At 46.1% G+C, this 24,561-nt stretch overlaps 1 protein-coding gene across 3 annotated transcripts in view; it reads right to left on the bottom strand.

Moving 5' to 3' along the window:
- Positions 1-24,561, bottom strand: part of RPS6KA5 (ribosomal protein S6 kinase A5) — a 184,900-nt gene that overhangs the window by 106,845 nt on the left and 53,494 nt on the right. For 2 of the 3 annotated variants that reach the window (XM_018053831.1, XM_018053829.1), the window contains exon 2: positions 19,757-19,828. The exons of the other annotated variant lie outside the window; for it this stretch is intronic. In XM_018053831.1, the coding sequence (XP_017909320.1) occupies positions 19,757-19,828 (72 nt within the window). The remainder of the gene's footprint in view (positions 1-19,756; positions 19,829-24,561) is intronic. 3 annotated transcript variants of the gene reach the window in all.

The following is a 24,561-nucleotide window of genomic DNA, read 5'->3' as shown; positions in this document are numbered from 1 at the left end:
CACCTTCCATGGAATAAGCTACAGAAACTTCTGGGAGGAAGTCAAGCCCTCCACAAGGACCAGGTCTCCGTGTTCCCCACACACACAAGGCGCCGCCCGAAATGTCTGTCCTGAGATTCCTGTCTCCAGACTCTCGTGGTCCTGAGAAATGGCTACCCGTCTGTCTTCTCCAACAAGGAAACTCTTTCCACAGCATCGCGGGGAGATGGCCATGGAGCCCTTCCCAGTGCTCACACACGTCCTGCAGCCCAGGTGCCGCCCACACGGCAGACAGACGCAGGGTGTGAGCGCCGGCCTGCTGAGGGCCTGCTCCTCAGAGACAAACCCTGAGGCTCCCACAGCACCCCGAGAGGGGGTGAGGGGTGACCCCCACTTTAGAGGGTCTGGTCTTCAGAGACAAACCCTGAGGCTCCCACAGCACCCCCACGAGGGGGTGAGGGGTGACCCCCACTTTACAGGTGAGGAAGTGGAGCACGGAGAACTGGGCCCCTGGCTCAAGGTCACAGCCGCCCCTCTGGCGTGACTCCTAAGACCCCACTCCGAGCAGCACTCCAGCACCTCCCTAAAGTGAATGAGCTCACAGACAAAGAAATGAGGAACCAGACATTAAACAGAAGTCACAATACAGGTCAGCTGTTTTCATGATGGCAAAGACACAGCACCAACACTTCCAAGCGGAGGAAGCTTTGTAAAGTAGGCCATTTTGTGGATGGGGGACCTAAATATTCAAAAGCGTGCCTCGCCTTGAGGGGAACCAGGTCCTTCTACTTATTCATCAGTAGTCCTTACACCTTCTGGACTCACAAAACAGAATATTATTCATCTTCTAGAAAATAACCTTTTAAATATTTAAAAATACAGTCACACCATCTCATCTAAGCAAAATGTCCTTGCTCGCTAAGCCATCTAAAAGTGAGTGAGGTGAAGAGTTTGTGCCACTAGGAGGCTCCCTTGAGGTGCACTGTGAATTTGCAAACAACTTTTCTTTGATTTTTTTTGTTGTTGTTGTTCCTTTAAACAATGTCATATTTCACTTCAAATAAAAGTGAGACAGCATCGGATGCTAATGTAGGTGGGAAAATAACATACAATTGCCCTTAATGCCATGTCACACACTGCGTGGCCAAATAACAGACAGTCACCCTCCTGCCATGTGACGGTGACCAGAAGGTTTCCAATAGGTGAGACACAGCCTGCGATCACCATTATTTTTAATCCATCAGGAAACTGTCAGGGTAAAAAAGTATCATGATGCTCACAAGTCTTCAGGTTTTACTTTTATAACTGCCACGATTAACTGAAGCTATGGTACTTCTATCACACGGTACGTGCCAATAGATGCTTACAGCGATAAAATTCAAGAAGTGCCTTACAATGTTTCAAACAAGTATTTCAGGCAAAGAAGATCTTATTTTTGAGTAGGCTGCTTAAGAAAAACAGAGTTGCCTCCAAACCGCCCTGCTTTCTGAAGCTGCCGTAAGGCTGCTGATCACTTTGCAAAGGAGGAGGAAAACACCCACTGCTGGAGGGACCTTGAAGAAGCCACCTGCCCGGACTGAGCGGGTCTGCAGGTTAGTGCCGAGCAAGGGAGGAAGGAGTCCTCCCGCGGAAGAGTGCCATCCAGTCCAGAACCGCCTACGTGTCTTCCAGTGTTTTAAGAGGGGCCACTGCAACTGAACTTGGTGGTAGTCTCACTTCCTTTTAGTTTCCAGTGAGATGAATGACTGCCCTGCAGTGAAGCCAACTCCTGGCTTTCGCTCGCTGTGTGCTGATGTGGTAGAGCCTATTCTGAAAGTATCTTTTGGAAAATATAAAAAGCAACCAATGGCGAAAACTCTTCTGGCCAAAAAAGGTCAGCAATAGTACTTGTGCTCAGATGGAGCCCTACAACAGATGCTTGGCAGCGCAGCTGGGATCTGCGGCTTGGGCCGAGACAAAGCTTCAGGCTTCAGCATAACTAGGCTCTGCACCAGCGTGAAACGGCTTCAGGTGCACTGCCAGCAAGCTCCACAGAGGCCTGTGCAACGGCCTGATCTGCACAGTTTCTCCGGAGAAAGGGCCTTTCCAAGATACTCTGTCGACAACGTCAGCACAAGAAGACACGGAGTTCACAGGTTTTCCAGAGATCAAGTCTAGCAGCGCTTGGTGAGACGACGCTGAAGCTCTGCTCATTAGACTGAGGGAAGGGAAGTGAAGTCGCTCAGTCGTGTCCGACTCTTCACGACCCCATGGACTGTAGCCTATCAGGCTCCTCAGTCCATGGGATTTTCCAGACGAGAGTACTGGAGTGGGTTGCCATTTCCTTCTCCAGGGATCTTCCCCACCCAGGGATCGAACCCGGGTCTCCCGCATTGTAAGCAGACGCTTTACCATCTGAGCGACTGGGGGAAGGCAAACTCCAAAAGGCCTTCCCTGGTGGCTCAGTAGGTACGTGGGAGAGCTGGGTTCCATCCCTGGGCTGGGAAGATCCCCTGGAGAAGAATGGCTGCCCACTCCAGCACTCCTGCCTGGAGAATCCCAGGGACAGAGGAGCCTGGCGGGCCACCGTCCACAGGGTCTGCAACGAGTCTCGTGACTGAGTGACTACACCAACTGACTGCATTCAGAACCGAACGGCAGCGAGGAGCGGGGCTCCTGGTGGGCCAGTGGTTAGGGCTTTGCGACTTCACTGCTGGGGCCCTGGGCTCAGTCTCAAGCTGCATAGTCAGAATTAATTCCTGCCTCTGCTTGACAGACGCCTGACCACACGAACAAGGTGCACCTTTCACTTTAAGGTTCGACAGACATTGCTGTGTGCTCCCACACCGACAGGGTATGGTGGCTGTTTCCAAGGAGAAGCCTGCATCCAGACAACCACATAAGCTTCTTCCAAGCTGGAGGAGGAGTTCCATAGGTTGGGGGCAAACTACAGATATATTATGAAGGTCATTTCTGCTCAAACTGAAATATGGATTCAGCATCCTATTCTACCAGACACAGACAGCGCAGTGCTGCAGACCTTGCTGACAGTGGTCTCCACGGCTCGATGGTGAAGGGAGTCATGTGGGCTGAGCTACGCGCAGCGTCGGGGGAAACGTCTAGCTCCTCGGCCCAGGTTCCAGCCTGCTGTTCCACAGCTGAGACTCTGACCCCATCGGCCGCAGTGGTCATGACGAGCCAGGCTTTTGGCGTGAGTCGTGACGCAGAGAAGTTAAAGCAGGACGATGGTTTCAGGCAAGGTACCCCGCGTGCTGTCACAGCGGAAGCTGCTGCGCAGCTTCAACAACTTTTTCAAGCCAGACAAAAGCCGCGTTCTTGCTGAGATTTATCTTGAGCACAATTAAACAGATCTCTTCACTTTATTTGTAAAATCTGAATTCATTAAAATTTTTCAGGAAGTATTGGCACTAAAATGTGATCAATTTGTTAAAAAAAAAAAAAACATTTTTACGGTCCGTCTGTGGATGCAATCAGCTTACAATGCCGTATGATTAAATGCAAGGAGAATCTGTCTACGTTTACATGCATTGTTCTGGAGAAAACGGTTAAGCACTAGACGGCCCCTGGATTAACTCCTTCAGTCCCCTGCTCACCCAGAACACACTGTTCCCCCTGGGATCCGAATGCTGACACTCTGTGAGAGCACCGTTTTCTGCCACTCAAACTTTTATTAATGCTGCTTTAAACCCTATACATTGTACAGTCTGGCTTCCCAGTCATGCCACACTTGGGGTTTATTCCAATCTTGTAACTTCTGAACTGGAACTACTGCTTTTAAATATATACATACTGCAGAAGCGCTCCTGGGGACTCCCACCTGCACGCTCCTGACACTAGGGGCACTCGCCTCTCCACCCGAGAGACAGCCCCGCAGCCCGCCGCCCTGGCCGGCCCTGCGTGCGCTGCTGCCGCCCGCGCTGCTCCGCTTCCCGCGAGCCGCTGGTGCGCACTGCCTGGCAGGCGGGCGCCTGCCCTGTATGTTGTTCCTACATAATTTAATTACGTATGCAGAAGCCACGGAAATGTAAATGTGAAAGAAAAGAGAAAAACTGAGGTTACGAGCTTTCAAAGAGCTACAAAAAGCAAGACACCTGGGGGAGAAAAACAAACACCAAGACTGTCAAAAACGTAGGCGTGGGTGAAGCAGCTATAGAAGGCTAAGGGAAAAATTTTACCCAGATTACTTCAAATGTATCTGGTTCCCACTTCACTTTAAAGAACTGGAAACGTGATTGTAGATGATGTGTTAGGAGTGTGGTTTATACAAACCATTGTTTAAGAACTTACTTTCAGAGATTCTTGTGCCTGCACGCAAAATGAATACGTATTTATATGTTTTAAGTGAAAAGTAGTATGTTCAAAGTACATACTTATATATCCTTTTAAAACAATTTTCCACTTGAACAAGCTTTTTCTGATTAACCGCCAAGTACCAGTGATGTAATCGCAGAGAGATTCCCACCAACTCGGCGATCACAGTCAGTGTCCCTGGAGTTCACCCCCTCCCCCTTCCGGAACACTGGAGTCTTGCTGACGGTGGCTTCACCAGCAACCACGCTGACTCCTCCTCTGTCTGCACGCATCCTCATCTAGTAAACATACCTATTCTGTTGTCGTCTAAATCGCTGCTAAAAAATAACCCTTCTGGCTCAAAACACTTGGCTTCCCACGACTCCTCAGATAGTGAGAGTCCTTGCTGCAGCCTAAACTACGCGCCTCCTCCCCCTGCCTCGCTCCACGTCTCGCCACCATCTACTCACTCCTTCAGACGTGACAGCCTCTCCTGACTCCCCAGACCAGCACAGCTCCTCCAATCCCACACTCTCCTAGCACTGTCACAGAAACGGTCAGAAACAGGAGCTCTCACTCAGCTGTGTGCCTGCCTCGCTGCGCAGCTTTCGCTGGACTACAAACCCCACACACCCACGGGCCATGCCTGGTCTCACTCACTTCTGGTCTCACTCACTCTGTATCTTAGCGAATTCTGGAGCTGGGACACTGGGGAAACTCAAAGTTGAATGCGTGAAAAACAAAACTAGAGCAAACAAAGCAAAACCTCTGTAGCATACAGCCAGATACCCTTCTCCGCTGACAAGCCTGACTTCAAGGTGGAGGAAGTCTTTAGGAAGAGAAACTAACAATGCCAATCCACGGCAGAGCGAGCGCGCCGACCCTTCCCCTTGAGCGGGAACGGTGGGCTTTCACGCAGAAATCACTTTTAGGAAAGAAAGCAGTGTTACTCACTCAGTCAAATCTGACTCTTTGCAACCCTGCAGACCGTAGCCTGCCCGGCGACTCCATGGGATTCTCCAGGCCAGAATACTGGAGTGGGTTGCCGTGCCCTCCTCTAGGGGATCTTCCAGACTCAGGGATAGAACCTGGGTCTCCTCAATTGCAGGCAGATTCTTTACCGTCTGTGGCTCAGCTGGTAAAGAATCCGCCTGTGATGCGGGAGATCTGGGTTCAATCCCTGGGTGGGGAAGATCCCCTGGAGAAGAGAAAGGCTACCCACTCCAGTGTTCTGGCCTGGAGAATCCCACAGACTGCATAGAGCTGGACACAACTGAGCGACTTTCACTTCACTTTCACTTTCTTTACTGTCTGAGCCACCAGGGAAATCCCCAACCCTTTTAACGTGGGATTATGTATGACGCCTGACAACATTCCCTAGGGACACTAACTCAGGAAACAGCTGCCAACACTGTGGAAAGTAAAGTATCTTAACATGGTGTCATCTCTCTCTGGCCACTGCTTTGTAAACCTGCCTCAACTACATAAGAACTGATTACAGTGCCTGGCCACATCCCTTCCTCATATATGATTTAGCTTGAGAAAAGATTTCTACCTTTCCCAGACACTGACAATCAATCCACCTGCCTTCCCCACTCCAGTCTCTCTAGACAAGTTTTTTTTCAACTGTGGGCTATGACTTGTCAGTGGGTAACGATACCAATTTATTGGGTTCAATGGGCATTTTGGAACAAAAGTACTCAAAAAGAACTGAACATACTAAAACGTGTTTCATGAACATGTGGAGGTGTCAGTTCATTTCAGTCGCTCAGTTGCGTCTGACTCTTTGCGACCCCATGGACTGCAGCACGCCAGGCCTCCCTGTCCATCACCAACTCCTGGAGTTTACTCAAACTCAGGTCCATCCAGCCAGTGATGCCATCCAACCATCTCATCCTCTGTCGTCCCCTTCTCCTCCTGCCCTCAATCTTTCCCAGCATCAGGGTCTTTTCCAGTGAGTCAGTTTTTCGCATCAGGTGGCCAAAGTATTAGTGCTTCAGCCTCAGCATCAGTCCCTCCAATAAATATTTAGGACTGATTTTGTTTAGGATTGACTGGTTTGATCTGCTTGCAGTCCAGGGACTCTCAAGAGTCTCCTCCAACACCACAGTTCAAAAGCATCAATTCTTCAGTGCTCAGCTTTCTTCATAGTCCAACTCTCACATCCATACATGACTACTGGAAAAACCAAAGCTCTGAATAGATGGACCTTTGTCAATAAAGTAATGTCTCTGCTTTTTAATATGCTATCTAGGTTGGTCATAGGTTTTCTTTCAAGGAGCAAATGTCTTAATTTTAAGGCTGCAGTCACCATCTGCAGTGATTTTGGAGCCCCAAGAAAATAAAGTCTGACACTGTTTCCATTGTTTCCCCATCTATTTGCCATGAAGTGATGGGAACAGATGCCATGATCTTTGTTTTCTGAAGGTTGAGCTTTAAGCCAACTTTTTCACTCTCCTCTTTCACTTTCATCAGGAGGCTCTTTAGTTCTTCTTCACTTTCTGCCATAACGGCGCTGTCACCTGCGTATCTGAGGTCACTGTGTTAGGCATACATGGGTGGGTACACGTGAATGTAAACAAGTCTAAGCACACGAGAGGGAAAGGAGGGCAGCACAGAACAATGGTTAAGAACGCAAGGCTCTGATGCCTGACTGCCCAGCTTTGATTCCTAGATATGCTGTTCAGTAACTGTGTGAAAGCAAGTGAAAGTTTATTCGCTAAGTCATGTCTGACTCTTTGCAACCCCATGGTCTACAGCCCGCCAGGCTCCTCTGTCCATGGAATATTCCAGGAAAGAATACTAGAGTGGGTAGTCATGCCCTTCTCCAGGAGACCTTCCCAACCTGGGGAGTGAACCCAGGTTTCCTGCACTGCAGGCAGACTCTTTACCGTCTGAGCCCCCAGGGAAGCACAGACTGTGTATCCCTGGGTACAACAGGCAACACAGCTGTGCCTCAATTTCGTCATTAGGGACAGCAACAGTTCTTACACCATATGGTCTGGGGACCTAAGAAATTAAAGTAAGATTCAAAGGAAGGCCTGGAAGGTGACAAGCACTACACAAATGTTAGTGGGAAAGGCCTGTGTGTCTGCACACGCTGTTTCTGTTTCTACATACATTTATAAACATACATACTGAACTGCCACACAAAATACGCCTATTTTGCCCTATGCATAATAGTCCAAAAACCTTGAAAGCTACAGCTCTAGACGAACTTATATGCTTTTCCTTTAAAAAAAAAAAAAGGCAAATTATGTAGGCCAAAGAATCTTCCCTTTCTATCCATCTCTTAGTAACCTCAGGGTTAAACTCAAGACGCAATTACAATGACTGTCTCAGCCCAGATTTCTACACCATCTATTTCACTTTCCTGTTATCTGACGTTTGCTCTATTTTCATCTTTCTTTTAAAGTTCCTTATTTTTTTATTGTATCTTTGAAAATGCCCTTAAATCTCTATTTGAAAATTGGTACATTTTAAGATACATTTAAAATAAAATGCACTTGATTTTACATATTTATCAAACAGAAGCACTGATTCCTAAATTCCTTTATAGAACAGATACCTTATTTGCACACTAAATTCCAAATCTTAAAAAATACATAACTATATAAAACTTAATATTGCAACTATAAAACTTAGTATTTCAACATAATTTTAAAATAGAAACAGAGAATTTGAGCCATTTAATTCAGTCATTTTTAAAGTTAGTCACTATTGCCAGTATTTTTAAAATAAAAACAAAACGTCTAAGATTAATGAAGATAGACAGATTAAAATAGATTCTTCTAACAAAGAGCTGTGAGCCCAGAGCACGCTATGAGCCCAAAACACGCCTCATACATAGACAGACGCTAAAGGCAAACAGGAGATAGATTCCTCTAACATACAAAGAGCTATGAGCCCAAAGCACGCTATGAACCCAAAACACGCTATGAGCCCAAAACATGCCTCATACATAGACAGACGCTAGGCAAACATGAGATAGATTCCTCTAACATACAAAGAGCTATGAACGCAAAACACACTATGAACCCAAAACACGCTATGAACCCAAAACACGCTATGAACCCAAAACACGCCTCATACATAGACAGACGCTAAAGGCAAACAGGAGATAGATTCTTCTAGCATACAAAGAGCTATGAACCCAAACCACGCCTCATACATAGACAGACGCTAAAAGCAAACATGAGACACAGTAAAAGCACATGAAACCATAGGCAGTAGTTTTTTATGCAAGAGACTGAGACAGGCTATTTGTTTTAGGTATAAACCTGTATATCCTCTCTAGAAGATATACAACATCAACGACCTGGAAGACAATAAAAGCATCAGCATTCTACATATAATCCAATTAATTTTTTAAACTAACCAGGGTCAAATGCGACTCATTTAGTGGATTACTTTAAATGGTCAAACACAGTTGCTCAGCTGAAATCGAGACCACAAAACCAATGCATTTTCTCATGGATGGTGTCGGCTTCTTTGAAAAAGAGACTTAATGTGTGAGAGAGTTGACGATAAAAACAATTTCCGGAATGACTACCGCGGGCCCCGCGCACGCTGCTGGGTCAGCGTGACTAATTAACGACTGAGTGCAAGGCACCTGCCACATCAGCACTGTTTAACTTCAGAGAAAGCACTCGACGCCGCGGGCACCAGTCCCCTAACAACTGCAGTGAGCACGCGGCGCGGCCATCTCCCGACTGTCTCCCACGGATGACCCGTGTAAACCACGTGGCATTTCGTATCCCTGGTCCCAAATGGCTTGAAAACCAAAGACCCATCAGGAAAGGAGAAAAAGCTGCAAAGGAAGCCACGTTCCACGGAGAGACTAGACTAGAACTGATCACCTGTGGAAGGTGATTACCAAAGGACCCACTAAAAGGAAAATACAGGAAATCACAACAGATGAGCTGTTTGGGTTTAAAACGCTTGCCTCCTCTGTCTTGCGCCAAAACTTCCCAGGTTCAGGCTGAACCCAGACCCGAGCCTCGGCCACACGCTGCTGAGGCTCCTCCTCTGCCCTGCCGCCCTCACCCTTCTCTGAGCATTCCTGCAGAAGTCAAGCGCACTCCATTCCAGCAAACGTGCCCTAGGCCACATCAGCGAGGAGTCAGACTGCATCTGCACTAGGGAGGTGAAGTCAACCAACACCCTTAAGTGGAGTTATCTTTTGATTCTAGAATTAAAAACCACAAATATTGAACCCCTAAGACTTCCTTCAGCACTGCAGGCTCACACTGAAACACAAGGAACAGTGGGCACACCCAGATGCAAAACTGGCTCATCTGAGTGCATGGCACCTGCCAGATCAGCGCTTTTTAATTTAAATTAAACGTGCAGACGTTTTAAGATGACGGTTTTGACGATTTAACGAATACAGGCTTTTAAAAGCACTATTTTGATACAATACTTTCCAAACACCTAAAGGGAATTAAACGACAAATGATGATGCTGGCGACAGGATGAAACACCAACACTGCAGAGGGGTTTGAATCTTTGTATTTTAACCCTTGCTTCTTACAGCTGCTTTACTTTATATCTTCTGCACAACAATCTACAGGGTAAGTTGCCAAACACCATAACTCAGCGACTCTACAGCGCGCAGGCGCGGGGCGCGATGACCTTTACCTTATTTACTGCAGCTAAGACTTTGTTTTGGGGAACTTCCTTATCAACTTAGAATCCGTTTTGTCCCTGGGTCTGTTCCTTTTGAGGAATCAGAGAAACATCCTTGTGTGCAAGAAATGTTCTTTTCCCACGGGAACAAACAGAGGATTCTTAGCTGAACATCTCGTTTGCAAGAATGTTCAGCCCTGGTTGAGAGTCTCGTTTGCAAGCACTTCCCAACCTTCCTTATACCTTGTTCCCTACACGATGACTAAGTCATCATTTTTGAAACAGTCTGTACATGACTCAATCAAGCATTTTTCCCTTGCATCGTAAGGCCAAAAAGTGGCCGTGTCTTCAAGCCGCCTGGTGCGATTCCTGGCGCCGTCCAGTGGTAGATTATCCAGAAGAAAAAGAAAGGTCATCTTATGTAATAAATGAAAAGCGTTTCTGAAAAGTCTGCAATAGAAAAATATAAATGTCTATATATTTCACAAGGCTGTCCTGCTAGGGATGACTCTCATGGAGTCTGGGTTTTGTTTGTTGTTTTAGTTGCGAAGTTGTGTCGGACTCTTTTGCAACACCATAGACTGTAGCCCGCCAGGCTCCTCTGTCCATGGGATTTCCCAGGCAAGAGCACTGGACTCGGTTGCCATTTCCTTCTCCAGGGGATCTTCCCTACCCAGGGATTGCCACGTCTGCACTGGGAGGCAGGTCCTTTACCACCGAGCCACCTGGCAAGCCCAGAGTCTGACACCAAAGAGCAAAGAACCAGCAGCATGAACATCCGAGGACGGCACTGGCGGCTGCAGGAGCGCACGGCCGTCCCTCCACCGGGCGGCACAGGCGGCTGCAGGAGCGCACGGCCGTCCCTCCACCGGGCGGCACTGGCGGCTGCAGGAGCGCACGGCCGTCCCTCCACCGGGCGGCACTGGCGGCTGCGTGAATGGCGCACGGCCTTCCCTCCACTGGGCGGCTCCCTCAGGACAGCCTGCAGGACCTGCCGATTACATGGCCACCCCGCCCGTCACCTCCAGAAAAGAAAGAGTAAAAGAAAAAAGCAACCTTCTTAGGAGGGCACCAGGGACTGAGGAAGACAGAAATGGGTGCTGCTCATTAGATGTTACTGGAGGCAAGGCATTTTGAATCTCTATACTCAATCAGCACTCATTTGAAGATTAAAACCCAGAAACAAACATTAAATGAAGATCACATTTTTCAACTTGCAAGTCTGTGTGTAATATATCTTTTTTAAAAAGTGCTCACTGGGGAGGCTCAAGCGGGAGGGGATATATGTACACACACGGCTGATTCACTCTGCTGTACAGCAGAAACTGACAACATTATAAAGCAACTGCACTCCCAGTTTAGAACATGCTCACCACTCTCTTCTCCGCACCCAACACAGCACCTGCCTCTCAACAAACGCATGTGAATGAATGAGCCCCAGAGCAATGGGAATGACGTGAACGGCTGTGAATATGAAAGGGACGTGACCACACTTACACTTAGGAAAGAAGACTGGCTATAGTCAGAGAAAGACCAGGAAGGCACAGCCTGAAACTTAAGATCTTTTGGTGGCTACGTGTCCCTATTTACTGCTGGACATATTTTGGTTTCACGATAAAGTATTTGTTAAGAGATGACGATCACTTATGTATCAAGCTAATGACCCGAGACCCTGATAATGCACTATACGAGCTCTTCTAAACTCTAGGCTTCTTTCCCTTTCAGATGCATATATAGTTTATATAGCACATACTAGGTATCAGGCAATCTAGACGATTCATTACTCATTTTATGCATATCTGGGGGCTTCCCAGGTAGTGCAGTGCAAAGAATCTGCCTGCCAATCCAGGAGATGAAAGAGACTCAGGTTCGATCCCTGGGTCAGGAAGGGCCCGTGGACTATGAAATGCCAACCGCTCCAGTATTCTCGCCTGGAAAACTCCCTGGGCAGAGGAGCCCAGTTGGCAACAGTTGACGGGGTCGCCAGGAGTCAGACACGACGGAGCAACTGAACACGCATGCGCATTTCAGCGCAAGACTGTCAGCCTAACACACAGAAGGCTGTTCCAAACCTAGGCCGCTTGAAAAGCTAAAGAAGGAAACGAAGAAACACGGCCTCATTCGGCATTTCATTTTCAAGGGGACACAAGCAGCGTGGGCTCAGTCCCTGGGTTGGGGAGATTCCCTGGAGTGAGGAGTGGCACTCTGCTTCAGCATTCTTGCTGGAAAGTTCCATGAACAGAGGAGCCTGCTGGGCTATAGTTCACGGGGCTCAAAGAGTCGGACACGACTGAGCAACTGAGCGCACGCACACACAGTACGCCAATCAGCCCTCAGAAATGCGGACAGGACGTCAGCTACCAACGGCACTCAGAAATGCTTGCTGTTAGATCGTTAGTAGTAGAAATGTGACTCTATTTGGAATTGCTCCCAGATATGCTAACAAAGTGACTACAAGAAAGAACTAATAATCTGTCCTTACGAAGAAGTCCTAAATAACTGCATTTCTAATTTAGGGTACAGCTTTACAGTAGAATCCCCTGTGAATAAATAAGAACTGGCGGTTATCTAGCAACTGGCGGTTCATATTGATTATCTCATTGATGTTGTAACTACATCGCGGGATAGGTACTTTTAACTTTGGCCAATAGGGACTTACGCTCACAGAGTTCAGGTAATTTACCCAAGGAACACAAGTAGGCAACAGTGAGGTCAAGATTCAAACCTGAGTCTTCCAAGTCATCGTTGATAGCCAAGGACCTCACAACTATGAAAGCACCACAATTAGAAATCAACTCAAATGCACCCCTTATAGTTCCATGACAAAATTTACCCTTTTTTTGCCATAATGACAAAAAATCTCTGAAATACAGATCAACCATGAGAATAAGGAAAATTCAAAAAGAATACATGGTGCACTTCATTAAACACCAGAACAGCTAACAATGCACAGTTAGTTCAGTTCAGTTCAGTCGCTCAGTCGTGTCCGACTCTCTGCGACCCCATGAATCGCAGCACGCCAGGCCTCCCTGTCCATCACCGTCTCCCGGAGTTCACTCAGACTCACGTCCATCAAGTCCGTGATGCCATCCAGCCATCTCATCCTCGGTCGTCCCCTTCTCCTCCTGCCCCCAATCCCTCCCAGCATCAGAGTCTTTTCCAATGAGTCAACTCTTCGCATGACGTGGCCAAAGTACTGGAGTTTCAGCTTCAGCATCATTCCTTCCAAAGAAATCCCAGGGCTGATCTCCTTTAGAATGGACTGGTTGGATCTCCTTGCAGTCCAAGGGACTCTTAAGAGTCTTCTCCAACACCACAGTTCAAAAGCATCAATTCTTTAGCGCTCAGGCTTCTTCACAGTCCAACTCTCACATCCATACATAACCACTGGAAAAACCATAGCCTTGACTAGACGGACCTTAGTCGGCAGGGTAATGTCTCTGGTTTTGAATATGCTATCTAGGTTGGTCATAACTTTTCTTCCAAGGAGTAAGCGTCTTTTAATTTCATGGCTGCAGTCACCATCTGCAGTGATTTTGCAGCCCCAAAAAATAAAGTCTGACACTGTTTCCACTGTTTCCCCATCTATTTCCCATGAACTGATGGGACCGGATGCCATGATCTTTGTTTTCTGAATGTTGAGCTTTAAGCCAACTTTTTCACTCTCCTCTTTCACTTTCATCAAGAGGCTTTTTAGATCCTCTTCACTTTTTGCCATAAGGGTGGTGTCATCTGCATATCTGAGGTGACTGATATTTCTCCTGGCAATCTTGATTCCAGCTTGTGTTTCTTCCAGTCCAGTGTTTCTCATGATGTACTCTGCATAGAAGTTAAATAAGCAGGGTGACAATATACAGCCTTGACGTACTCCTTTTCCTGTTTGGAACCAGTCTGTTGTTCCATGTCCAGTTCTAACTGGTGCTTCCTGACCTGCATACAGGTTTCTCAGGAGGCAGGTCAGGTGGTCTAGTATTCCCATCTCTTTCAGAATTTTCCACAGTTTATTGTGATCCACACAGTCAAAGTCTTTGGCATAGTCAATAAAGCAGAAATAGATGTTTTTCTGGAACTCTCTTGCTTTTTCCATGATCAAGTGGATGTTGGCAATTTGATCTCTGGTTCCTCTGCCTTTTCTAAAACCAGCTGGAACATCAGGGAGTTCACAGTTCACGTATTGCTAAAGTCTGGCTTGGAGAATTTTAAGCATTACTTCACTAGCATGTGAGAGGAGTGCAATTGTGTGGTAGTTTGAGCATTCTTTGGCATTGCCTTTCTTTGGAATTGGAATGAAAACTGACCTTTTCCAGTCCTGTGGCCACTGCTGAGTTTTCCAAATTTGCCGGCATATTGAATGCAGCACTTTCACAGCATCATCTTTCAGGATTTGAAGCAGCTCAACTGGAATTCCATCACCTCCACTAGCTTTGTTCGTAGTGATGCCTTCTAAGGCCCACTTGATTTCACATTCCAGGATGTCTGGCTTTAGATGAGTGATCACACCATCATGATCATCTGGGTCGTGAAGATCTTTTTTGTACAGTTCTTCTGTGTATTCTTACCACCTCTTCTTAATATCTTCTGCTTCTGTTAGGTCCATATCATTTCCTGCAGAGCCCATCTCTGCAGGAAATGTTCCCTTGGTGTCTCTAATTTTCTTGAAGAGATCTCTAGTCTTTCCCATTCTGTTGTTTTCCTCTACTTCTTTGCACTGATCGCTGAAGAAGGCTTTCTTATTTCTCCTTGCTTTTCTTTGGAACTCTGCATTCAGATGCTTATATCTTTCCTTTTCTCCTTTGCTTTTCACTTCTCTTCTTTTCATAGCTGTTTGTAAGGCCTCCTCAGACAGCTATTTTGCTTTTTTGCCTTTCTTTTCCATAGGGATGTTCTTGATCCCTGTCTCCTGTACAATGTCATGAACCTCATTCCATAGTTCATCAGGCATTGTATCTATCAGATCTAGGCCCTTAAATCTATTTCTCACTTCCACTGTATAATCATAAGGGATTTGATTTAGGTCATACCTCAATGGTCTAGCGGTTTTCCCTACTTTCTTCAATTTAAGTCTGAATTTGGCAATAAGGAGTTCATGATCTGAGCCACAGTCAGCTCCCGGTCTTGTTTTTGTTGACTGTATAGAGCTTCTCCATTTTGGCTGCAAAGAATATAATCAATCTGATTTCGGTGTTGACCATCTGGTGATGTCCATGTGTAGAGTCTTCTCTTGTGTTGTTGGAAGAGGGTGTTTGCTATGACCAGTGTGTTCTCTTGGCAAAACTCTATTAGCCTTTGCCCTGCTTCATTCCGCATTCCAAGGCCAAATTTGCCTGTTACTCCCGGTGTTTCTTGACTTCTTACTTTTGCATTCCAGTCTCCTATAATGAAAAGGACATCTTTTGGGGTGTTAGTTCTAAAAGATCTTGTAGGTCTTCGTAAAACCGTTCAACTTCAGTTTCTTCAGCGTTACTGGCTGGGGCATAGACTTGGATAACTGTGATATTGAATGGTTTGCCTTGGAGACGAACAGAGATCATTCTGTTGTTTTTGAGATTGCATCCAAGTACTGCATTTCGGACTCTTTTGTTGACCATGATGGCTACTCCATTTCTTCTGGGGGATTCCTGCCCGCAGTAGTAGATGTAATGGTCATCTCAGTCCATTTACAGATTTTTTTCTATACTTGGGTGAAGCACAATTGTCAAAAGGAAGGCAACAGAAAAGGTAAAAAGAAAAACTGGAATCACTACTCCCACAAACAGTCCAAAATTTCATCATGAAACAAAGATACTTCCTGCATCTGGAAGTATCCATCTCCAGACAACACTAGAAACACACACATGAACTGCGGAATTACTAGCCTATTGCTAAGCTCCACAGTTACCGGCCGTGGGGAGGGAGCAGGGCAACAGGGTTGGAGACACAGACGATGAAGACCTTCAGAGTCCACAATCCAGAAGAAAAATAGCCGCTGTGAACGAAAATGCCGAAAATCCCACTCAGGGCCCTGATCCCTACCGCTGTGAAGGAAGTGCAGAGAGCCGCTCAGGGCCCGGCTCCCTACCAAGGACTTCCAGGGCCGCAGTTCAGAGAAGGAAGCAACTGCGCAGGATCTGCACGGGCGGGAAAGAGAAAAAGTTTGAAGGTGGGGAAGGAGATAACGCGGGGCCTCAGGGAACAGGAAAGACACAGAGCCGTAGGGGAGTGAAAGCCAACCAGACTGTGAGCAGGTGGAATATCAAGGTAGCTGGAGAAAAAGACAGGGGAAAGCAGAGCTAAGCCTGAAAGCAAGCAAAGAATCTGGACGTGAAGAATTAACTAGAAAAAAGGCACTAAAAGTTCTGAAGCAGAAGAAGAGCACAATAATGCTGAATTCCAATGAGGCCGCATATTATTACAACAGGATACATACAAAATGCAGGAAATGGAGAGAACTTGCAGAGAGTCCAGTGTGAAAAATCAAACCTCACCAACAATCCACGGATAAGGTGGTACAAGCCAGGGCACTGAGAACACAAAGGGCAAACCCAAGGGTCATGCTGGAAGAAAAATCACAGGGTTTTTGTGAGAAATAAGAAATAAAAAAGTCAAACTAGAGAAGGGTCAAGTCTTATTTGCAAGTTTCTAGCTTAGGAAACTCACTAGCAGATTAGCAACAGACTAAAAGAAATAAGATAGCTGAAAACAGAAATCAATACTCTGAGTAAAAGGTTTTTTTTTTTCCCCCCCATAAATATCACATGTATTTAAATATGAGATCAAAAAGTAAATATTTCATTTTCCAACATTCCACGAAGTCTTCAAGATACTAAAGGAATAGAATTTTTTCTGGTTCAAAGTACACAAAAATTAAATCATCAGAAGACTTCTCGGTTCCACTGCCAAAGAAAGCCTGACAGGACACATTAAAAGCATCTGATGAGGCTTTTCTATTATCCTAAGTAGTTCTGGGGGAAAATTATCTTAAAAAGGTAATGAAACTGAAAGATCAGTGGTAAAATTTTTGAATAAAAATTGAGATTTTATTATAATCATAATAAAAGTTTCCACCTACTCCATTTAGTCATCAAAACTGTGATTTTAAATACAGAAATACCTACAATGACACCTAGCAGTGATTCCATCTTCTCCCAAGAGCAGGATTCGGTCAGCTGACGAAAAGGAAGAGCAGGAGCCGTGGGTGACACAGCCCAGAACAGGAAGAAGCGTCGTTCGGAAGCCCAGGTAAAGCCCTGCCCTAAACTCCTGTCTCACCTTTGCAGAACTATCTTAAAGACCTGTCTACGGTCAAGCTGCTCCAAAAAGCCGAGGTAAATAATGAGACAGAGCGCTGAATATGTTGATAGAAAATCTATCCAAAGTTTGTTTTAAAATCTGGCCTATAATTTTTCTTCTTCATACTCATGTGTTTTTGGAATCAAGGTAATGCTAGCCTTATACAACGAGCTGGAAGAAATAATTCCATTGTTTCTGTTCTCTGAGCTTGTGAAAGGTCAGCATTATCTGTGCCTTGAGTGCTTGGCAGAACTCACTCTAGAAACCACCAAGTGACTCCCTGACGGTCCAGTGGCTAAGGATCTGCCAGCCGGTGCTGGGGACAGGGGTCCACTCCTGGTCTGGGAAGAGTCCCACGTGCCACAGAGCAACCTGGCCTGTGCACTCCACCACTGAGCTTCAGCACCAGAGCCTGCACTCGGCAACAGGAGGCCAACGGCCTGCAGCCAGAGAGGGGCCCGCCTGCTGCCTAACTGGAGAGAGCAGTGAAGACCCAGAGCAGCCACACAGAAGTGAACAAACAAATATAAAAACTGTACCAAGTGTTTTCCCAGCAGGAAGATTTTTACTCACTGACCAGTTTCTTTAGGAATTAAAGGACTATTCAGGCTTTCTATTCTTTTTTCAATTTGGTGTTTTACACATTTCAAGACTCATGTGCATGTAAACACTGGAGAAACACTACCTCAGACCACTAAATTCCTATCGCTTCCCAAATTATGTGCCATCTCTGTCCAACATTTCAGTTTTCCGGTTGTTAACCCCACAAATCCAGACATTCCGAACATGGTTTTACACAGTCAATACTGTTTAGATCTTGATTCACCAACAGTTTTTGCATCTCAGAATCTCTCCTGAGATCACTTTCCTTCTCCTTAAAATTGTATCTTTTAGCGAGGATGCATTGGATCAAGAGAAAACACACTCCGCTTTCTTAAGTCTGAAAATCTCTATTTTGCCCTTCCTTCTGTAAAGCAGCTTTGGGGGAACCCAGTTCTGAATTGACAGTTATTTCTCTGGGGACTGCTTGGACATTCTTCCACACGGCTGTGGTATTCGCGTGGTTGCTGCTGGAAAGTCCTTTGCTCATCTAATCGCTGTTTCTCCAAAAGGCAGTCTCCTCTCCCTGGCAGCTCTTAGGGGATCTCTCTGTCTCCAGTGCTCATCAGTTCCTCTCATGTATCTGTGCAAGAATCCCTTCACAGTAACACTTGTCTGAGATTTCCTGTTTCCTAAATTTACAAATCCACACATTTGATCAATCCTGGAGAACGCTCAGTTGTCGCCTCTCTGGGTATTTACCTCTGCCCCTCTATCTGCTCCTTCTGGGACTCTGATCAGATGAGTTTACATGCCATGCAATGAGCAGGTTCACTGCAAAATGAAAACGTGGGGCGCCTTGCTCGAAAGTTATTTAGGATTTCAGAGGGGTAGGGCATGAAATCAAACATGAGGCTCTTCTAGCGTGGGGATCTCTGCACCTGCACAAGTCACATGCCCACGAGGCCCTGACTTCAGACAAGCAAGGACAGTGATAGTAAACATCCAGAAGGCAGAAGGAAGCAGAAATCAGAAAACCAAGAAACATCTCCCACCCAGGGACAGCCACACTCTTATCATCTTGATGCACGGATCAGAAACTTTTCTACAGATTTACATGTAGATATTTAGTCACACAATTTTTATGTTATGGAAATGGTTTACTGTACATTCTCTTCTACAGTCTTTTTTCAAATTTACTATATTAGGGAGAGCTCTCAAAAACCTTAGTAAATACAGATCACTTCAATCCTATTGTACAGATAACAGAACATACAGTTACATGGTCATTTAAGCAAATTCCTATTGTTAGGTTTCCGAAGAGTCTTGAGCTTTTCACTTTTAAAAGTGATGAGCACGGGCTATGAATAAAGCTGAGTGTGGACTGAATGGAGCAATCAGTGTAAACCACACTCACAGAGAGCCTGGCAGGTAACAAACTCCCCATAACTGTGAGTGGTTTTATAAACCATTCTGTCTCATGTAAAAACTGAATTCATCTACACTCCCAAAAGCAGGGTAAGAGAGACTTTTTTTCTTGATCCTTACCAATTCCTTTAAATTTTGCCTTTTGTATTTCCTCTCTTTTTCAGTTTAGTTTCTATTGTAAAGTGAATCAGGCACGCGTGCACACACATCCCCTCTTCTCTGGAGCCCCTTCCCCTCTCGGTCACCACAGAGCACTACGCGGGTTCCCTCAGCTACACAGCAGGCTGCTGTGTAGGAGTTACCTGTTCCACGCACAGTGCCGACGGTATATGCTTGTCAATCCCAACGCATCTCGCCACGCCCTCTTTCCCCCTTCGGCGTCCATAGGTTTGTTCTCTACATCTGAGAACATCTCTGTTTCTGTTTTGCAAATAAGGTCGTCTATACCATGTATTTCTTCTAGAAATGCTCTGTTCACTTTCTCTGACAGTTCTCCTAACGGATTCCTTATTGTTTTAAAATTTTAATGATTTCTGTATTGGAGATGCCAATCCTTTGTCATAGGGGTATCAAGTGCTTTTTTTTTTTTCTCTTAAAAGAAAGAATTAACTTAAAGACTTACCTCCAGTTCCTAAGACCTTCAGGAGCTCAAAATTCTCAATCCCCACCTTCTCTGCATGTCCTGTTAAATTAGCTAAAAAAAGAAACAGAAAAAATAAACAATTAAGGGGATGAGTAACAGGAGACAGTCCCTGGGGCCTCTGATGAGCAGCGTTTCATTTCTTGGAACAGTAAATAAGGATTCAGTTGATCACTATTTGTTAAACAGCACAGCTATGCTCATGTAATTTTCTGTACCTCATATATTACAACTTTTTTTTAGAATTTTGTTACTATATATCATTTGTATCGAAGGTCAACCATTAAGTGCTATATGACTTTCTACTAACCAAATAAACTGAAAATGAACACAAATTCTAATATGTAGACAGATACGCAGAAAGAAAACTGGACAGATTCAGAAGATGCATTCATTTATTCAGCAAACATTTACCGTCTGTAAAAGCCCCTCCAAGGCCGCAGGCTGTGCTCCACGCCCACTTCTGCCCCAAGCGCAAGAGCAGCCTGCACCAGCGCCTGACCACGCTGGGCCCCAGTTCCCTCGGCCTCGATGCGCAAGCGCTGATCTCAGTGAAACCCAAGACCTCCGCCAGTCCAAAATTCTAGAGCTATGCCGAAAACCAAAGCCTCTTCAAAAACACATTCTGGAATAAACAAAATGAGGATACTTTACAATGAGTATCTTCCAGTGTACCCCACTGAATTCTGGTCCCACTCTACGAGAAGTTAAGAAGTGTGATGTTGGGGGAAGGTGGGGAAGAGTGCTCAGGCTGAAATGAATCTGAAAACAGTCAGCTTAAAGTTTCACAAGTTTCTTTAATGCCGAACCTCACAGACACTACACCGTGAAAATACACATCTGGAGCTTCAAGACTGAGACACTTACATCTGTCAAATTCACTGGACCACAAGTGACTTTTTATGGTAATACAGATCCATACTGTGTGAGCCAGCAGATTAGAAAGACATGATTAAGAAAGGCTTAGCTCAAACCCTAGTTCTACTGCGTAAAAGCTCTGTCATCTAAACAGACTGCTTGACTTTTCTGTGTTTCAGGTCCCTCTACTGTGAAATGGGGAATAAAAAGGCTGCCCTCAAAGCACAGTGGTGCCTGCAGTTCATGTTCAAACGTGTTTCAAAGAGATGGGCTGACGGGAGAACACAGGTATGGACAGATACGTGATAAAGAAGGGCTTACCAGTGGCTCAATGACAGAATCACCTGCAATGCAGGAGCTGCGGGTTTGATTCCTGGGTCAGGAAGACCCCCTGGTGGAGGGCACGGCAACCCACTCCAGTGTTCTCGCCTGGGGAATCCCATGGACCGAGGAGCCTCGCGGGGTACAGTCCACAGGGACTGACTGAGCATGCACACGTGATAAAGAAGGTACGACCGATGCTAACTGCAGAATCTCGATAGTGAGTGAACGGGCATTCAACATACAATTCTTTCAAATTCTCTGCATTATATTTGAAAATGTTCATAATAAAACGGCAAATGGTAAAAATAGGGCCTTGTGATGATTCTGTGAGCTTAATTCACACAGTATTTGCTGTGTTCAACTAAGACTATTAGTGTTTGTAAATAAATTTATGCTTTGGACTACTGGACTTCCCTGGTGGTTCAGCTGATAAAGAATTCGCCTGCAATGCAGGAGACCTGGGTTCAATCCCTGGATTGGGAAGATTTCCCTGGAGAAGGGGAAGGCTCCCACTCCAGTATTCTGGCCTGGAGAATCCATGGACTACAGTCCATGGGGTCACAAAGAGTCGGAGACATGACTGAACAACTTTCACTTTCACTTTGGGACTATAATTTTTTTAAAAAATTAGACTAAGAACTTTTAACTAGAATTAAAACTTTCAGAGGGAAAAGCAATTTCAGCATCTTTCCAAAGTTTAACTAAATGCATTAACTTAAAAAAATATTTTAAATTGTGGTCACAATTAACCACAGAACAAAATTTACCATGTTAACCATTTTTAAGCATATGCTACTGCTAAGTCGCTTCAGTCGTGTCCGACTCTGTGTGACCCCATAGATGGCAGCCCACCAGGCTACCCCGTCCCTGGGATTCTCCAGGCAAGAACACTGGAGTGGGTTGCCATTTCCTTCTCCAATGCATGAAAGTGAAAAGTGAAAGTGAAGTCGCTCAGTCGTGTCCGACTCTCAGCGACCGCATGGACTGCGGCCCACCAGGCTCCTCCGTCCGTGGGATTCTCCAGGCGAGAGCACTGGAGTGGGTGCCGCTGCCCTCTCCGTTTCGAGCACATCACACAGCACTATTCCGTCAACTCTGGGCACGTGGTGCACAACAGAGCTCTACAGCACTCTCGCTGTGCACAACGGACTTCAGTGAACAATGCCCCTTCTCCCTCTCTCCCAAACTCCCAGAAGCCACCGTCCCATTTTCGGTTCCTAAGAGTTTGACTATCAGCGCATACTTTCATAGTGAGAACAAGCCAGTGTACGTGGTCCATGCCTCAAGTTCACACTGGCTTCAGTATAAATCTAAAACGAATACCCAAGGCAGTATCTTAACATCAATACAATAAAACAGCATACCCTCCTGCAGCTTGTCACACAGACTATAGAAGAAGCAAGCTCACAGGAAACCATCACTTCTGCAATAATGAGCTGGCTCTAAATGAACAATAAAAGTTCTGTTATTTATTGCTGTAACTGAATGCTAAGTTCTGTTATTTTATTAAAAAAATTCTGAAGTTGAAGACATTAAAGAGTCACATGTTAGAAGTTACTACTCCCGATTCTGCTAGGCATCATCTTTTATTTACAGGATGTGTGACGGCCCAGCTTTCCGAAAGCACTGTCCACGTGTTAGGGGAAGCACACCGCCCGGACCGGCACCAAAGTAACCGTCTGCATGAGTGGTTTACAACAGGAGGTCCTGGTAAGGAACACAGAGCTAATGAGCCACCACCAACCGGAAGAGTTCGGCAAAGGTATAAAGGAGACACCACACGTCCGACCACCTCCCAGAATCCTTCTCCCTGGCCTCCATCTCGGCTGAACAAGGCGTGCATCACCAGGAAGGACTCTGAGTCAGAATGATTGGCTGAAGACCACCCGGAAACTAACCCCATCACCATAAAACCTGCAAGCCATGTGGCAGAGCGGTCCTCCCGGGGCCCCTCACCCTCTGCCCTCCGCCCGGGTGCCCCTCTCCCAGTAGAATTCCTTGCACGGTCAGCACATGTGTCTCCTCAGACAACTCATTTTCGAGTGTTAGACAGGAGCCCAGTTTCGGGCCCTGGAAGGGGTCCCCCTTCCTGCAAAACATATACTATTTCTCCCATATCTGTATTTGCAGCTGGACTAAGGGAGACAAGTAACTCTTCTGATACACAGTCACTTCAGCCTTTTTTTCACTAACCACAGAATTCTTCTCACAGGAAATCAGCAAGAGGTCATAGATTAATTAGTTGGTTCTTATATGCAGAGTCCATCATGAGAAACACTGGGCTAGAAGAAGCACAAGGTGGAATCAAGATTGCTGGGACAAATATCAATAACCTCAGCTATGCAGATGACACCACCCTTATGGCAGAAAGTGAAGAGGAGCTAAAGAGCCTCTTGATGAAAGTGAAAGAGGAGAGTGAAAAAGCTGGCTTAAAGCTCAACATTCAGAAAACGAAGATCATGGCATCTGGTCCCATCACTTCATGGGAAATAGATGGGGAAACAGTGGAAACAGTGTCAGACTTTATTTTGGGGGGTCCCAAATCACTGCAGATGGTGACTGCAGCCATGAAATTAAAAGACGCTTACTCCTTGGAAGAAAAGTTATGACCAACCTAGATAGCATATTCAAAACCAGAGACATTACCCTGCCGACTAAGGTCCGTCTAGTCAAGGCTATGGTTTTTCCTATGGTCATGTATGGATGTGAGAGTTGGACTGTGAAGAAAGCTGAGCAGCGAAGAATTGATGCTTTTGAACTGTGGTGTTGGAGAAGACTCTTGAGAGTCCCTTGGACTGCAAGGAGATCCAACCAGTCCATTCTGAGGGAGATCAGCCCTGGGATTTCTTTGGAAGGACTGATGCTGAAGCTGAAACTCCAGTACTTTGGCCACGTCATGCGAAGAGTTGACTCATTGGAAAAGACTCTGATGCTGGGAGGGATTGGGGGCAGGAGGAGAAGGGGATGACCGAGGATGAGATGGCTGGATGGCATCACGGACTTGATGGACGCGAGTCTGAGTGAACTCCGGGAGCTGGTGATGGACAGGGAGGCCTGGCGTGCTGCGATTCGTGGGGTCGCAAAGAGTCGGACACAACTGAGCGACTGAACTGAACTGACTGACCACAAAGCGTGCCATCCAGGAAGCCCTCGTCTCTCACGACACGGCTCAGACGGCCTGTGAGGCCTGTTTTCACTCATAATCCACTGTCTCTATTCTTTGGTTCCTGACACAGATTAAACTTTGCCTGCAAAGAGGGCTCAAGGCTCCCCCAGTCTCCAGTCCTGGGGGAAAGGGCACTGGCAGAGCCCACGATGAATGGGGAGCAGGGCGCCTCTGCCTGAGTGGCCGCCGGGGTCCAGCTTCCCCACGAGGTGAGGTCAGTCAGCTCTGCTTTCTTCTTTTCAGAATTCTCTTCAGAATCTCCTCTCCTGGCCTTAGTTGCTGACAAGTTTATTTACTCTTTGTGTGCCTGGTGAGCTAAGGTGGAACTTGGGAGAGGGTCTTCCCTCCCTCACACTTCAAACCCCAGGATCTAGAAAAACTCAACAATGCTGGGCTTGAAAAGCATTTAGCCCTAGGCTTATAACAACACACTTTATCC

The sequence above is a fragment of the Capra hircus genome, chromosome 10, assembly GCF_001704415.2.
Source record: "Capra hircus breed San Clemente chromosome 10, ASM170441v1, whole genome shotgun sequence".
NCBI lineage: Eukaryota > Metazoa > Chordata > Mammalia > Artiodactyla > Bovidae > Capra > Capra hircus.
The sequence above is the reverse complement of the archived record's forward strand: the minus strand, read 5'-3'. Positions and strand labels throughout refer to the sequence as shown.